Here is a 16,626-nt window from a genome sequence, read left to right as displayed (position 1 = left end):
TTAGCCTGTACCAAAAAGAGGAGCCAGGAAATATGGGGTGGAGGGTTGGATGCGAGGGAGAAAATAAGAGAGAAGGGACTGTAGGGGCTGGGGGGGGGGAACCAATTCCACAGGGCCCTACTGCTTTTGTTCTGAAACTTTTTCGCCAGAGTAGACCTGTTGGCAAATACTTGGATGTTACGTTCTATGAAAAAGCTAAAGTCAGCCAACCAACCAATCGACCAAATGTTTTCACTGACGTTTTTTGGATGATTTTTTTATTTTGTTTTAAATCCTGCTGTTTTGTTGCTCAGTTTTTTCTTGCAAACATCTCCATTTCATCCCAAAGGCATTTAAAACAAAACACAACAAACTTCAAACAGCTGACCCAAAGTTCACTGACGTCAATGGGAGTTGTTCCATTAGGATCAATCCATGAAACTATGTTGGCTACTGAAGTGTCGAAAGCGGCCAGCAAAACCGTTCCTTTTGGTAGCCCGCTGGCCTCCTGGGGCCACAGGATAGATGTAGCTGCTCCCCAGCTCTGGTCCTTACTTTCACAAAGGATCCTGGGTCCCCGAGGTGGTTTTCATGTCTCCGTGCCAGGGCAGAGCTCCGTTTGTGGTGGAGGAAAGCGGTGTCCCATCGAGGCCGATCGGGATCCGTTTGCTTTGTTGTGCAATTAAATAATCATTGTCGGTTTAATCCTTTAATAAACTTCCCTGGGACACAGAACGCTCGTGGGGTGCCTTGGGGCTCTCTCAGCCTTGTCTCAGGCATCTGCTGCCAGCTGTGCTCAGGAGACCCAAGAAAGAGCTGGGAGAGGTAATTGTCTACCTTAATCTCCTTTCAAAGAGGTCTTTGATGGGAATTGAATTCTGATGAAAGACTGCTGGGTTGGCAGCCTTGGAGATGGGATGTTCTCTGTCAGCCCCATGGGAGAGATACAGGGCGGGCGTCATCTGCGCCAGCGCACCATGCCACCCATGGCGCAAGCCCTGATCTTGTTGAATCGGTATTTTGGGATGAGAGGGGGGCGAATTTCCAACCAGGGCCTGAGATCTAAAGCTCAGTGTTGGCACATGAGAGTGCGGGACACGGGAGAGGACAGCTAGAGAGAAGAGCAGGATATTGGGAGAACAGAGGTGCATGCAAAGTCTTGAAAGCAAGAGGATCTGGAAGTAGAGATGCACAGCAGGACGCCGGCGACCGGGTGGGAGCTGGGAGAGGAGGGGTGGCTTGACTGAGGACTTTAACAATGGTTTGGCTAGATGGGAGAGGGAGGCAGGGAGCCCACCCAACTACGGGCTCTTTCATGTACTGATCATCCGATAGCGAGAGCAGATTAAACACTGATCACTTTCAAGAACAAGAGAGCCCTGGCGCTACAAGGGGTGGTGCAGCTGTGTTCAATCCACCCCAGGGATCCTGCCTCTTGACATAACTCCTGCTGGGTCTACACTTCTCCCCACCTGCTTTCTCTTTGTTCCAAGGCAGGAACAACCGTGCATAAGTGCCGGTTAATCGGGTTGGGTCGGACGCCGCGTTTGCTCTTTGTCTCTATGTTCTTTGCAGGCAGGGCCATGCCGGCCTCCACTCTTGGGTAAACGCTTTAATTAAAGCAGGCTTGGTACAGAAAGAGCTCTCAGCGGCTCTGTTCCCCACCCAGCCAGGGCGCGGCTTGGTGTCAGCAGGATGCCACGGCCCAGAGCAGATGAACATGTTTACAAGGTTGAGTTAATGCTCAGGCAGACGTTAACAGCCCGGGAAGTTAGTGGAAAGAGACCCATTGAATTCAACGGACGTAGGATCAGACTCTTTGTTAGAGCGAGAACGTGGTAATTCCCGAAGACTTTGCTGGAGCTGGTAGCAAAGAGAGAGGCAAAGACTCTTAGCCTATTAGAGGTGTGTGGATGTTTATTGCAAACCCATGAAGGGCAAGAGCACATCGAAACTAATATTTGAAGTGCCTATGGGCCTATGGATGTTGGTAGTTTTGGCGCATGAGCCCCCAGGGATCGGTGCAGCAAAGGACGACCTTGTTATCCCTGTCTATGCATGTACCCAAAGCCTTTTTAGTCTCCCAGGCAACAAAATATTCCATGAGGCTTGGCTCTGCAAAGTTGCAGCTGAAGCTCTCTTGCCCGGGGTGCCGTGGGACCCTTTTAACAACTGAATGTGGGCAGGAGTGCCACTATGCACTGTAGCTGAAAGGTGGCATCGTGGGCACCACAGCACCCCCTAGTGCCATGCTGGGGCCTTGGTTGAACACCGACTTGGAAAGACGAGCACCACGTGTGGAGTTTGCAGCACCTAGCTGTTCCCTGAGGGTACCTCCTACCCAAGTGTGGACAAGGCCTGGCCCTGGGTTTGGCTTGACAGATCCCAAGCTATTGAGCTGGTGTAAATCAGTGTAGCTCATTAGCCCCAGAAGTGTGGTTCTGGGGAAGATTAGATAGCAAGCGGTGATGCGTCTATTGCTTTCTTTGCAGTCTCCCCCAGGGGCCATTCAGGAAGCCGTGGAGGTAGCTTTAGATGCTGGATATCAGCACTTCAACTGTGCTTATTTTGACCAGAGCAAGGCCGAGATCGGAGAAGCCTTTAAAAGGAAGATGAGGGAAGGGAGGCTGAAGAGAGATGAACTTTGTGTCGTGAGCAAGGTGAGCCCCGTTTTCCTTCCAAACAGAAGCCCAGGATTGCCAATTCTTTCTAAGTTACCCCAAGACTTGGGATACTGGGTGGTTGTTTTTTTTTCTCATGGCCTCTGCGCCTGGACTCATGATACGGTGAAAATTTCAGCCTCCGCTAAATAAAAAATGATTTCCTAACCCTCTTGGTTATTCACAGAAGCTGCAAAATGAGATCCACGAAAGACCAGAAGGCAAATAGGACCCTATGGCTTTTTAAGCCAATCTCATGGATTTTGGGGGACCTGACTCATGAAGGCTTGATGTTGGCTGTACTGTATGCCTTGTGGATTGAAATGAAATTATCAAAGAGCTGCCACTCCCAGTGCAGAACAACAACTTTATTAAACTTTCTAACTTACTAGAGATGATCAAAAATGGACAATGGGACTGGTTTCCATTGGAAAATGCAATTTTGTCGAAAGCTAAACCATTTTGCAGAAACATCTCAATTTTGGTGAAACTGCGATGGAAAAATGTCAAAACACATTGTTTCGACTGTCTCATTTCATTTAACTTCCACTTGCATATTTTTGTGTTGTTCCAGACTGTATTATGTTGACCTTAGCAAAATGAAAAGTTTCAATGTTTCCAAATAGAAACTTTTCAGAATTTTCACCCTACTAGAAATTTCAGTTCGTTGGAATTTTCCACAGGATTCAAATTCCGTTTTTTGCCCAGTAGTGTTCCGTGTTCTTATATGCCATTCGATAGTTAATAGAATTAGTGCTATCTACATATATACAAACATCTCACTTTTGTGGAGCACACCCATAGCTACTATAGAATCACAGAAATGTCAGGCTGGAAGGGACCCTAAGAAGTCATCAAGTCCAGTCCCTTGCACTGAATCAGGACCAGGTAAACCTTGACTATCCCTGACAGGTTTTGTCCAACCTGGTCTTAAAAACCTCCAGCAAGGGGATTCCACGATTTCCCTTGGAAACCTGTTCCAGGGCTTAACTACCCTTAGAGTTAGAAAGATTTTCCTAATATCTAACCTGAATCACCTTTGCTGATGGTTTAACCCATTACTCCAATGAACATGGAGAACAACTGATCACATTTTTTTATAACCGCCCTTCACATATTTCAAGACTGGTATCAGGTCCCCCCTCAGTCGTCTTTTCTCAAGACTAAGCTATAGTTATGATATTATCTCAGACTCTGTTTATGATGCAAGTAACAAAGGCCCAAGGTAGGTTCCTACAACAATAAGCAGCAATGGAATGCTAAATAGAAGAGATTCCCAAACTGGGTGTATCTGAGAGTTGATTGGTCATATGGTGCTGGCTCCTCCTCCTAGTTTCTTGCTGAGAAGAGCAGACCAATAGGAGCAGGGACATGGAATGAAGAGCAACATTTGACTTGTTGCCCTAAGGCCCGGTGGGAACACACAATCTGTATAGAGTAAAATGCTGGGGAAAGGGATGTCGGTTTTGCTCTTGGAGAGGAAGGATGGTGCTGGGGTGAAGCCACTGGACTGGGATTCAGGAGATCTGGCTTCGGTTCCTGGCTCTGTCACACCCTCCCTCTCTCTGTGCCTCGGTTCCCCATCGATACAGCTCATTATACTCCCGTTCTCCTACTCTTTGTCTGACTATGCCCCCATATCACAGAGGCAGCCTGGTCCAGTAGAACAGATGGTGGATTGGGAGTCTAGAAACCTGGGCTCTATCCCTAGCTTTACCACTCACCCGCTGTGTGACCTGGAGTAATTCACTTCCCCTCCACGTTTCTCCTCCCACCCTGGGTCTGTCTCTTCTATTTAGCCTGAGCTCTGCAGAGCAGGGACTGCCTCTCTCTACATGTGCGTATAGCGCCCAGCATAAGGGGCCCTCATTTTGGTTAGGTGCTCCTGGAATACAACTAATAATGCAACTATCTTCTCTGGGCAGCTGTGGAACAGCTTCCACGCCCCACAGGATGTGAAGCCAGCTTTCCTGAAAAGCCTGACGATGCTGAAGCTGGATTACCTGGATCTCTATCTCATGCACTCTCCAATGGGCTTTCCGGTAAGGTGGATTCTCTCTGAGCTGATAGCCTTTATTTCCCTTTCTTCCCCCTAGCCACACAGCAGTTTACATGGCGACGAGTCAGTGCAGGACAGAACTGGATTTCCGTTTGTAATTGTCAAGGGGCAAAACAAGGAAGGCTGGGTTGTCCCTCCGTGGCAGGTCGACAGCCCCTGTGTGTGTTGTCTGGTTTCCTTTTGCACTTCTAGGAAGCATGGTCGAGTGGCTAAAATGCGAAGCTGGGACTCAGGATTACTAGGTTCAACTCCCAGTTTAATCACAGACTTACGACGCGACCTTGGGCAAATCACTTGATAGACCCTGGGCCTCAGTTCTTCCTGTGTCATATGGAACTAACATTACTGTCCTGCCTCACAAGGGCGTGAGGTGCTCAGATATTATGGTGATAAGATAAAGGTTCTGTTGCACCTTCCATCCAAGTAGCTACAAGGGCTTTAGAAAATTGGACTAACGGGGCCACATTGCCTGACTTCCATGGATGGGTGGCATAAGCCGACAGAGAACTTAGCTCATGTAGGCCCAAGGTGCCCATGGGAGACAGATAAAGGATAGCTTCCCTGGCAGCTGGAACGCTGCCACCTCTGGGGTGGCACACAGCAACTATTTAACAGCAAAATAATCTAGGCTGGGAAATGAAGAAAATGAGGATCCAGTTGAACTGTAGGGGAAATCGAGGGTAATCGGGTGTTGGGCAGGGTGTTACTGGAGATGGGTCTTCTGGATGGGACATGGAAGAGTCATCCTGACCAGGCATGATCAATGAGGATCTCTTGGCGATTTTGGTAAGAGGAGGGGGACTTGTGAGTACACCAGCGTTAAACTCCATTGGGGTAATTACGCTTACTGCTGAATTGGATCTGCACTGACTCAGCAACACCAGAGCAGGGGAGTCTCCTATCCAAGTCGTGACCCAGCCTCGTTGTCCTTTGAGCTCAGGAGCCTGGACTGCCTCTCCGTGACTGGAATAGCGGGAGCGGGGTCAAGCAAACAGGCCGGGATATTCACTCTCTAGAAAAGCCCCATGCAGACCTCGCTGACGCTGCATCATCCAGCACCCCTGCCTTTCTTTAGCACTTCCTCCTATTGCAGTAACTCTGACAGAGGTGGTGGGCGTTCCCCGGGGATGGATGGGCCAGCTGGGGTGTCTGATGCCTTGCCACTCGTTCAAGTCAGCTCGGGCCAGGACTCTCAGCAGTTCTAGAGATGCACATAGGATGCTTCCCCCTAGAAAGTGGCTCTTGGTCTGTTCCCCTGCAGAATATCAACGGGGTGCTCATGCCTCAGAAAGACAGCTTGCTTCTGCAGTCGGATGTGGACTACGTGGACACCTGGAGGGTAAGAGGCAGCAAATCAGGCCAAGTGCAATGATGTTCATTGGGGGTCACGAGCAGGAACAGAACCTGGGACCTTCTGCACCTCAGCCCAAGCTGCTACTGCGTGAGCTAAAGGCGCAGTAGCAATGGGATATGGCACCTGAGCTACATGGGAAGTATTTAGGATGGAGGGGGTCTCTCTAGGGTTCCTTGAAGGGGTCCCTTACCAGGGGAAGCCCTGATTCCCACCTCCTGCATGCTTTGGTGACGTGCACTATTGATGGATACCATAAGCGCACAGGGCCTGATCCAAAGCCCTTTGTAGCCAGTGGAAAGACTCTCATTGGCTTCAACGGGCTCTCCCATAGCGCACAGTGAGCGGCGAGGAAAGAGCAGCGTAGGCTGCCCATCCCCCTCCAGTCGTAACGATCTCCATGGCTGGCTCGTGTTCCTCACATATATTTCCCATCAGCAACCTCTGCTGTCTGGCTGCGAGAGACAGAGAGACAGGCTGAACGCGCCCGCCGCCGTAGCAATTGGTAATTACCAGCGAGGTTAAGAGCCACGAGCCAGGGCAGGGTTTTTGTCTGGCTGGAGATAATGGAATGGCCTCATTTAAAATGTACAAAGGCTCCGAGAAGGAGCTAATTCGTCACGGGAGGAGACAGGCGGTGCTCGCATGCCGACGGAAATATTTTTAAACCTGTTCCGAAGGGGAACTAGAGCTACGATTCCAGTCAGCTCCCTTTCACCTCTGTCGTTCTGGGTGTGTGCAGAAGGCCGAATTTGGGCACATCACTGCAGCTTCAGTGGCTAAGCTGTCCTGTGCGGGTGCCCGAGGCGGAGGCTGCGTTTCAAGGCGCTTCGTTCTCGGCCCAGCCTAAGTATGTGGAGAGATGGAGATCCGCCACTTGAATCCGATTGATCACAGTCGTCCCAGAAGCTGCCTGCCTGCCCTGGGTGGGCGTGGAGGACAGAATGGTGGGAAGGATGATCGGGACCCTCTTCTGCCAACGTAAGCACCAGGGCAAGATCTTCTGTGGCACATGAGAGCACCGGTCACTGGGCCTGGTCCATGCACCTGGGCCCACCTCCTCAAAGGTATACAGGCACCAGTGCCTCACTCCCTTGGAGGATCTGGGCCGACGTCCCTAAGGAGGTGGTGGGCTTTGACCCAGGTGCTGAGCACTCACAGCTCTGGGTGGAGCCAGTGGCAGCTGCAAGTCTTCCTGCACCCCGGCAAAGCCAACCAGTGCATTGTCACTCGCCCGTTATTCCAGCAGCCCTCTGGGTTTCCCCAGCTGTGCGGGCCCAGCCCATGACCTGCTGCATAGAATCATAGAAGATCAGGGTTGGAAGGGACCTCAGGAGGTCATCTAGTCCAATCCCCTGCTCAAAGCAGGACCAATCCCCAACTAAATCATCCAGCCCCTCTTTGTTTTCTTGGCAGGCGATGGAGAAGCTGGTGGACGAAGGCCTGGTGAAATCGATGGGGGTTTCCAACTTCAACGTCTCCCAGCTGGAGAAGCTGCTGTCCGTGTGCAGGATCAAACCTGCCGCCAACCAGGTAAAGGCTTGTGATTGGGCAGTGTCTGAGTTACACCTGTAACGGTGTCGTTTGCCGTGGTGGTCTAGGTTGGTCCCTGGATATGAGAGAGAGAAGGCGGGTGAGTCTCCTTCAGCTCTGTGCGGCTCGAAAGCTTGTCTCTCTCACCTGCTCTGCCTGTAGCAATGGTGTCTCCGCTCCGGGGAGTGCTTATGCTAGCTTTGCATCGGGCTGCTTATAGTTGCAAATAGTAATTGGGAAGCTGCCGCTGTGGCGTCCTCTGTACTGTGCTAAGCAGACTTTGGGTGCTTAATGCAGCATTCGAATGCCTGGGTTCGCAGCTTGGGCAGAGCCAGAGAGGTTGTGCTCACTCTTTGAGGGCTTGGCCCCAAAAGGGCTTCTTTGTATCCCAGAAGCACAGAGCCCAGCCAAGCTTGGGACCCCACTGTGCTCAGTGCGAGACAGTCCGTGCACTGAAAAGCCAGCGGTCCAAATAGACCAGACAGGCGAAGGGGGAAGTTACTTGCTCAAGGTTAGTGGCACAACTGGGAATAAAGCCCAAGTCTTGTGGCTCCGAATCCCCCATAACTAGGCCAAGCTGCTTCTTAACGTGGGGGGCGTGGCGTGGTGTGGAGAAGGCTGAGAACCACCGGCCTAATCAATTAGGTTCTGCCTTCCTGCGGCCGGTCATGTGTCCTTTCTCCAAGCCAGCCGCTGTCACTGGCCAATAGCTAACGCTGCAGAAGAGGCCCTGGGGAATGCTGTGAAGGGGGATTGATCGGGCCTGATCTGGCAGAAAGCTGCAGCCTGAGCCTTGCTTCCCCTCTCTTAGGCCAGGGTGTGGAGGAAGGAGGCTGCATCTGATGCTCGGTCCAGCATTGGGCAGTGAAGAGAAGACTTGCCCAGGGCAGGAGGGAGGCTCATCTGACCCTGGGGCTATGGGGGCTCCTAATATTCAGCAAACCAGGCCCCAGCTTTGGGCTTTCCAATGAAAGCTGCACCCGTCCCTCCTTCCCGGCACTTCAGAGCCCACTCATGAGCATCTTGAGGCAATGGGACGTGGGCATGAGATACAATAACTGTTTCTCCACCAGGTAGAGCTGCACCCCTACCTGACCCAGCCCGAGCTGGTGGAGTACTGCAAGTCTAAGGGGATTGTCCTCATCGCATACAGTCCCTTCGGCTGCCCTGCCCTGCCCTGCCATGGTAAGTCACCCCTAACGTGCGCCCTCGGAGGGTAGATCGAAAGCAGTGGGCTATGCTGGAGGGTGAATACACACAGGACCCAGGCGGTGCTGTTGTCAGTCCTGTCTGCTTGTTAACATTCAGAGATCAGCGTTTCCCCCCGCTAGGGAGCCGGATTCCAGTCTGGCTCGGGTATCCCTGGGGGAACCACCGCCTGCATTCCAGCAGGAGCAATTGCCTTGTGAGCGTGGGCACCGGAAGGAAGCCAGGGTGGCTCTGGGATCCCGGGGTGAGGTTTGCATGGCCGTTAGAGGAACACGGTACACGTGTGATCTGGAGTCACGGACTCCAATGATGTTGGTTTCTCAGAGCGGAACCGTGCTCCAAAAGTGACCTGTAAAGGGAGAATGTCCAGTGAGCTAATCAGAGAAGAGGGGGAGGTAGAAGGGGTGGGGGCTTGCTGCTCCACAGGCCATGCTGGTGACTGGCTAAGCAGCAGTTCTGCAGAAAAGGACCTAGGGGTTACAGTGGACGAGAAGCTGGATATGAGTCAGCAGTGTGCTCTTGTTGCCAAGAAGGCTAGCGGCATTTTGGGCTGTATAAGTAGGGGCATTGCCAGCAGATCGAGGGACATGATCATTCCCCTCTATTCGACATTGGTGAGGCCTCATCTGGAGTACTGTGTCCAGTTTTGGGCCCCACACTACAAGAAGGATGTGGAAAAATTGGAAAGAATCCAGCAGAGGGCAACAAAAATGATTAGGGGGCTGGAGCACATGACGTACAAGGAGCGTCTGAGGGGACTGGGATTGTTTAGTGTGCAGAAGAGAAAAATGGGGGCGGGGGAGGTTAAAGCTGCTTTCAACTACCTGAAGGGGGTTCCAAAGAGGATGGAGCTCGGCTGTTCTCAGTGGTGGCAGATGACAGAACAAGGAGCAATGGTCTCAAATTGCAGTGGGGGAAGTCTAGGTTGGATATTAGGAAACACTATTTCACTAGGAGGGTGGTGAAGCACTGGAATGGGTTCCCTAGGGAGGTGGTGAAATCTCCATCCTTAGAGGTTTTTAAGGTCAGGCTTGACAAAGCCCTGGCTGGGATGATTTAGTTGGGGGATTGGTCCTGCTTTGAGCAGGGGGTTGGACTAGATGACCTCCTGAGGTCCCTTCCAACCCTGATATTCTATGATTCCATGACTCAGAAAACACCTTCTGGGGACAGTAGATGCCCACAGCACACAGCTGTAGCACAAAGGGGCAGTTCTGCCCTGAACTGGCATCGCAGGGCTTTGTGTTGACTGTCTGGCAAATGGAGTGAGTGTGAGCTGGAGGCCTGAGAGGTGTTTCTGTAGCCTGGGCTGGCTCTGAGATACAAGCTGGGTCCTCTTCCTTCGTGGCTGGTCACCCTGGCCCACCCAGCCAAGGTCTGGCTGAGATCTTCGCTAGGCTAACTGGGCCGGATTCTGCTCTCACTCCAGTTTGATTTCACTGACTTGGGTGGAGTTGCTTGGCCCAAGAGCATTTACTGGATTCTTTTATCTTTATCAAGAGACTGGCCAACGTAACAGGGGTCCCACTGCGTGATGAGTTCTGGGGAACAGCTCTGCCGCATTGTGACAAAGCAGGGGAGAGGCTGAGTGAGCTGGGCCAGGGAGGGGTCCTGGCTGTTGTTAGCAGCTGTTGTTTGCACAGCAGCACCAAGGGGCGTTTGTCGACCCTGTCGCTGGCTCAGGGGGAGTGACAGAATCCCTCAGTGCCTTCCCTTCCCTGTTTCTCCAGCCAGCAGCAGGAGGCTTTGCTGCCTCCCAGTGGTGCTGTGAAGGCGACTCCCCACCAGCCTTCTGTTTGCAAAGTGCTGCCTGTTCTCCGAGAGCAGCAGCCCTTGTTCAGGACTCTCCATATCCTCTTCCCTTAGCCCTTCGGGGGAGAACAGCCCTGTGCCCCTCCTGGAGAATCCCACGGTGAAGGAAATCGCTCAGAAGCATGGCAAAACCAGCGCTCAGGTGAGGGGGGGACAGCACTGGCCCTAGTGGTGTTTCTCTATATAGATGTGCAACATCCTATCTAAGCTACACAGAGGGGGGGGGGGTTGTGGGTGCAGTGTGGAAAAACAGGTCTCTCTGTCTCTTCATGCTGACTGTGCTCCTCCTGGCCATCGCACCAGCCACGTATCCTGGCTCACCAGCTCCTGCCCTCTCCGCAGGTTCTCATCCGCTTCCACATTCAGAGGGGCATCGCCACCATCCCGAAAAGCATCACCCCGGCCCGCATCCTGGAGAACACAGAGGTAACGGGGATGGCTAGCGAGCCGGGAGCCCTCTTCCGCTCCTGGCAAATGGCTGAGGGGTTACTGTCACCAGAGCAGGGTGAGACACTTCACCCAAGCGACGGCTGGGGACTTGTACCAAAGCCGAGCTGTAGCCAGCAGGATTTGAACGGCTAGTTCAAGGGTCCCTTAAGTATTGCTAGCCTGAGGGTTAGCCCCTCTGTTCGGGGATACGCTCGTAGGCCCTCCGCTTGGAGACCTAAGTGGGTTTGCCCCTCGTAGAACACACAACACAGAGCAAGGTCTGGCTGTTAAACAGCCTGCGTTGGCTGTGAGAATAGCTTGTGGCCCAGAAATCTGGGGGTGGGATTTTTGTCCTTTCACTGAGGAGTTGAGTGGGTGGCCATGCCCATCTGGTAGAGCTGTGCTGAACAAATGCTCAGGGCCGGGCACCCAACAGAAGATCTGCCCTTAGCCTCAGAGAGAGAGAGAGAGAGACACGCAAAGGCTGGGGGTGAATTTCAGCACAGCAGCTTGAGACGCAGTAACCTCCCATATGCGTGCTGGGGAAGTCCCACGCCCACACCCTGCCATTCCCCGTATCCAGCCTCCTGGTCCCACTCAGACTCCAAGGGGCTGCATTTCCCAGCCTTACAGAATATCCGCCCGCGTCTTCCATGCTTTGCTGTGGACTTGTGTCTCCCGGCAGACTTGGGAGCCTGGGCTTGGAGTCAAAAGCTGTTTGTTCTGTGTAGGTATATGACTTTCACCTGACACACACCGAAATCCAGACGCTGGAAGGACTAGACTGCAACACGCGATTTATTAAATGGAACCTGCTGGGGTGAGTGATTGAAACAGGCTCATCTAACTAAAAAAACTTAGCCCCGTGCAACTGTGCTGAAGCCTTCAGAGCCCAGCTAACAATATTACACAGGGAAGCTTGCAGGCTAGGAAGCAGTGGGTGCTTTCAGTCATGTGGCACTGGATGGGGATGCAGGAGACCTGGGTTCTATTTCTAGCTTTTCCTCTGGCCTGCTGAGTGACCTGGGGCCAGTCACTTCCCATCCTTTGCCTCAGTTTCCCTAAATGCAAAATAGGGATAATGATCCTCTGCTTTTCCTCCACAGGGCTCAAGGTAGATAGGCGGTAGATATTCAGTAGCATCTACTCTTTAAGGATCTCAAAGCACCTTCCCAACGTTAATTAACCCACAGTGAAGTAGGTAAGGGACCAAACCCAGCAGGGATTGTCCCCGTTAGCTTCAGGTGGGGTTGTTCCCAAGCCAGCGTGGGTCTCCCCTATTATAAAGGGAGCTGTTTCCTCTCGGGTGCGAACCCATTCAGAGGCAAGGGATACATCACAAAGGTTTGAGCAGCACATTGAAGCTCCAGTGTAATACGTGCGGAGTATTGCTATTGTTTATTTAAGCACTGACCGTAGGCTTGGCCCCTGTGCAATACACACAATCAAATCTTCCCTCGTGGCAGGGCTCGCAAATAAGGCCCCGATCCTGAAATCTGAGAGGCCAGCGTGGGACCCGAAGAGATTTCATCTGGGTGGAGGGCAGGGGTCAGTAGATGCATAACCCAAGCTAGGAGAATGTGGATTTGATGCTCTCTAGTGGCTGGTACACCGAGATGTTTCAAGCCGCTATAGAGCTGGTTAAAATATAAAGCTGTGTCTTTCTTTCTGAAAATATGAACAAAATGACCCCCACCCTGAAAACCTTGCTACAGAACGTCTGTCTTTTGACTATAGGAACATTGGAAACATTTCCCCTTCCCTGTTTCCACTGAAAAGAGGGAATGGACCCCAAAAAGAAAACTTCTGGTTTTCAATAGCTGAAAATTTTCAATCAAATTACATTTTCATTTTGATCAAAAAGCCATTTTTTAATTGGGGAGGCAGCATTTTTGGTGAAAAATGCTGACCAGCTAAGGCGTGGGTTCTCAATCTTTCCCCTACTGGGTCCCCTCTACCATCTAATCAAATCTAGCTCCTTATATAACACTTTTCAACAGTAGATCTGAGAGGTCCAGATTCATGAAGGTGCTTAGGCGTCCCAACGTCTTAAACCACCCCCCACCTCCCCCGGGGCCCTGCCAACAAGTGGAATTCTCAGCCCAGCTTTGTGAATCTAGTCCAAAGTGACTTGCTTCAGAGTCATCCAAACAAAACCCACATCTCCCGTGTCCCAGTCCGCTCGGCCATGCTGCAGGAAGGGCAGGGATTTCACAACCAAACTCTGTTGGCGGCCCATGAAGTTGAGCCCCTTTTCGTCGTTAGAGGTTGATATTGCACTGGGGAAGTTAATGGGAGTTTTTCTATTGACTTAATTGGGAGCAGGATCAAGGCCCTTAAGTCTTTGAATGCAACAGGGGCTAAAAAGCAGGATTGGCTCATCCTTTTAGTTGGAGAGATTCTGGGTTTAAACACCTCTGCTGGTGCAAGGTATCACCAGCAGATCCAGTTGCAGGATGGGCGCCTGACGGAACAGAATGCACCGGCAAATCCAGAGAGGGATGGCCTTAGTTTATTTGTGGTTCTTTTAATTAAACTCATGGGTTAATGCATTTTAAATTAAAGGTTTGAATTCCAGTAAAATTCCCTACTTTGGCTATTCCTATCACATATATATAAGAGGTGGCTGGCTACCTGCACTGTTTGCTTCTTGAAAAAGCTTCTATATGGAAGATTCTGAATGGTTGTGATAATTATTTACTTAGGATGTATTTGTCTTTTATTCCAGGATGGAGACACACAAACACTTCCCATTCAGTGACAAGTAACTATCGCGGCCTAAAGAACTGGCAAGTCAGTCCTGGAAGATCCGGTTCCCAGTAAATCAACTGCATGTATTGGCAAGCTTTTGAAATGATCCATATGAGCCTCTCAAAATCCTTCTGAAAATGTCCTAGGCAAGGTAAACTAAAATCTACTTGCCTACCTGTACATTGGGGCTAAAACTAATTACGTTTTATTTGCCCATTTTAAATGACTTGAGAATGGAGGAGAAGAATTTTACAAGAGTGATTTTAAATATTTGCTCAGCAAAGGGTAAGGGAGGATCTTGATAAGCTATCTGTTCTCTGGAGACAGTTTCTAGATGTGGGGGTAAAGGATTAGACCGGGGGTCAGCAACCTTTCAGAAGTGGTGTACTGAGTCTTCATTTATTCACTCTAATTTAAGGTTTGGTGTGCCGGTAATACATTTTAACGTTTTTAGAAGGTCTCTTTCTATAAGTCTAGATAATGTTTTCACCCCTCAGCTCATAGAGAGCTGAGAATAATATATAACTAAACTATTGTTGTATGTAAAGTAAATAAGGTTTTTAACATTTTTAAGAAGCTTCATTTAAAATTTAAATTAAAATGCAGAGCCCCCTGGACTGGTGGCCAGTACCTGGGCAGTGTGAGTGCCCCTGAAAATCAGCTTGGCATGCGTGCCATAGGTTGCCTACCCCTAGATTAGACCCTTCTGTAAGGTTCCCCTGATTTTCTTTCAGTAACACAATAAAAACCAGCTGCCCAATGACAGCATTTAGCATTCCCGGGTTCATGTGTTGATTTTTCAGGGGACTTTCACCACGCACTGAACATACTGAGGTTTTGTTAAACAGCAGACTGTACCAACGCGCCTTTAACTTGATGCAACATGGGATTTGCAGTCTCCTGTTCAAAACCTTCAGCAATGTAAATGCTTCAGCTATATTCTGCACCACTGTGTTATAAATCAGTTAGTTTACTGTGGGGGGAAGAGTCATACCAACCGGAATATTCCTATCAACTGGAGTCACAGACTTTTTTACTGTGGGCAGAATTCACTCCTGTACTGAAGACCAACCCGATCACTTCAGTCCCACTTAGGTTGTGCCTGTTCTGGACCCTTACTCCTGATTTAAATGGGATTTAAGTGAGGTATAGCCCTTGTGCTGGATAGCCCTGGATGCATAGGTGAATGTCTCTTGGAGACAAGAGTCACAGTTTTCACTGCATGTTGCTTACCTTTTGGGGAGCACCCTTTCCCTTCAAGTGCTCAGCAAGCAGGCTAGTTCACTGTATGCATGTGCATAAAAGTCAGCATGTCCTGATGGACTGCTCAGTACAGCAAGCTGACCTTGACAGATCACTGGGAGCAACAGTTTTGCAGTGGACTTCAGTGAATGTATGGTCAGGCCCAGTATTAACTTGGAGAGACTTAAACCATTTAATGTACATTAGATTTATGTGTAGTTGGGTTTTTTGCCTTCCTCTGCAGCATGGGGCATGGGCCAGTTGCTGGAGGATTCTCTGCACCTTGGAGTCTTTAAACCACAATTTGAGGACTTCAATAGCTCAGACATAGGTCAGGGGTTTGATACAGGAGTGAGTGGGTGAGATTCTGTGGCCTGCGTTGTGCAGGAGGTCAGACTATGATCATAATGGTCCCTTCTGACCTTAAAGTCTATGATTCTATGATTTGTATTTTTAAGATACACAAATTCACATACCTCAGGTGTTATGATACACTAGCCCCTGCTTAGTGTTGTCCGTTCCGTTTATTTGCCAGATGATGACCATTATGTGTGTTGAACGGACATAGCGTAAATTTGGACGTATATTCTAGGAGTGCAAAGCTCTGTGTATGTGGTTAGAATGAAAACAAAACAGAAAGATGTCAGATGAAACTTTCCTATGGACCTAGTTGAAATAACTTGCATATAATTAGTTATCACGGCTGTTTCACATTGAATTGGAAAGGGAAGGATTCATTTAGATAGCTAATAGAGTACTTAGCAATATGTAATACTTTGTACAGGGCTTTGAAGATGCGATGTCTTTAGCTGAAATCTCACATTTAAACTTCCTCTCCAGCCTCTTCAGTTTGTTACTGCACATTGTTCTCACCGGGCAGTTTATTTTAAATTGAGAAGTTATTTGTTCCTTAATTATAACAGATGTGCAAAAACATCTCTCTAAGTTGCCCTTCAGCCCTGTCTGTTAGTGCCCTCTTGTGGGGTAAAGGTAATTCACTCCCTGTCTGGTTTAAAGTTGAAAAGTTACCCCAACCCTGCTCCTCAAGGACACCCTTTGCAAGATGGGGGGTCCTAGTTACTTGATCCTGAAGGCTGTAGTTTTCCTCCACCTCTTAAGTCAGAGGCCAGGAGCACAGCCTTTCCCACGGTGCCCTAATGCTAAATGTCCTGTGGGAAGCCCAGCTCCAACCAGGGCTAAGTACGCAACTGAAGCTTATTTCCCTTCTTCCTTGCATAGATCAGACAGAGCCGGCTTCTTTAGAAGCCAGGAACAGCTTTGTTGGACTTAACTGGGTCCAGAACAAGGCCTAGAGCTTGAGGAGTTGCTTTGAAGGGGTCTGATTTGTGACAAATGCAGGAATTGGCCTTGTTTACATGGCAAGGAGGACAGAGTTTGGGCAAATACAAAAAGGCAACTCCCCCTTCTCAAGCACCCAGCATTTACCTTTTAGCCTACAGCCAGATTTAAAAAGGAGTCTTATTAATGAGTTAGGGTAACCCATCAGCTAGAAAAATGTCATTGCGGTCACACATTAGGCACAGAGCTGGTGGTCATCACTAGGGTGGATGGAGATGCTGGAAGTGGTGCAGTTTTCCCCA

The 16,626-nt window shown here is 50.0% G+C and overlaps 1 protein-coding gene across 1 annotated transcript; it reads left to right on the top strand.

The window, feature by feature from the left end:
- Positions 1-2,447: 2,447 nt before the first annotated feature.
- On the top strand, positions 2,448-13,800 carry LOC135873718 (1,5-anhydro-D-fructose reductase-like). The gene is made up of 9 exons (XM_065398355.1): positions 2,448-2,639; positions 4,565-4,681; positions 5,960-6,037; positions 7,466-7,582; positions 8,656-8,771; positions 10,658-10,745; positions 10,946-11,029; positions 11,764-11,852; positions 13,761-13,800. The coding sequence occupies exons 1-9, from the start codon at positions 2,448-2,450 to the stop codon at positions 13,798-13,800; spliced, it is 921 nt and encodes a 306-aa protein (XP_065254427.1).
- Positions 13,801-16,626: the final 2,826 nt, after the last annotated feature.

Source organism: Emys orbicularis, chromosome 2, assembly GCF_028017835.1.
Source record: "Emys orbicularis isolate rEmyOrb1 chromosome 2, rEmyOrb1.hap1, whole genome shotgun sequence".
NCBI lineage: Eukaryota > Metazoa > Chordata > Testudines > Emydidae > Emys > Emys orbicularis.
This window is presented reverse-complemented; position numbering and strand designations above follow the sequence as displayed.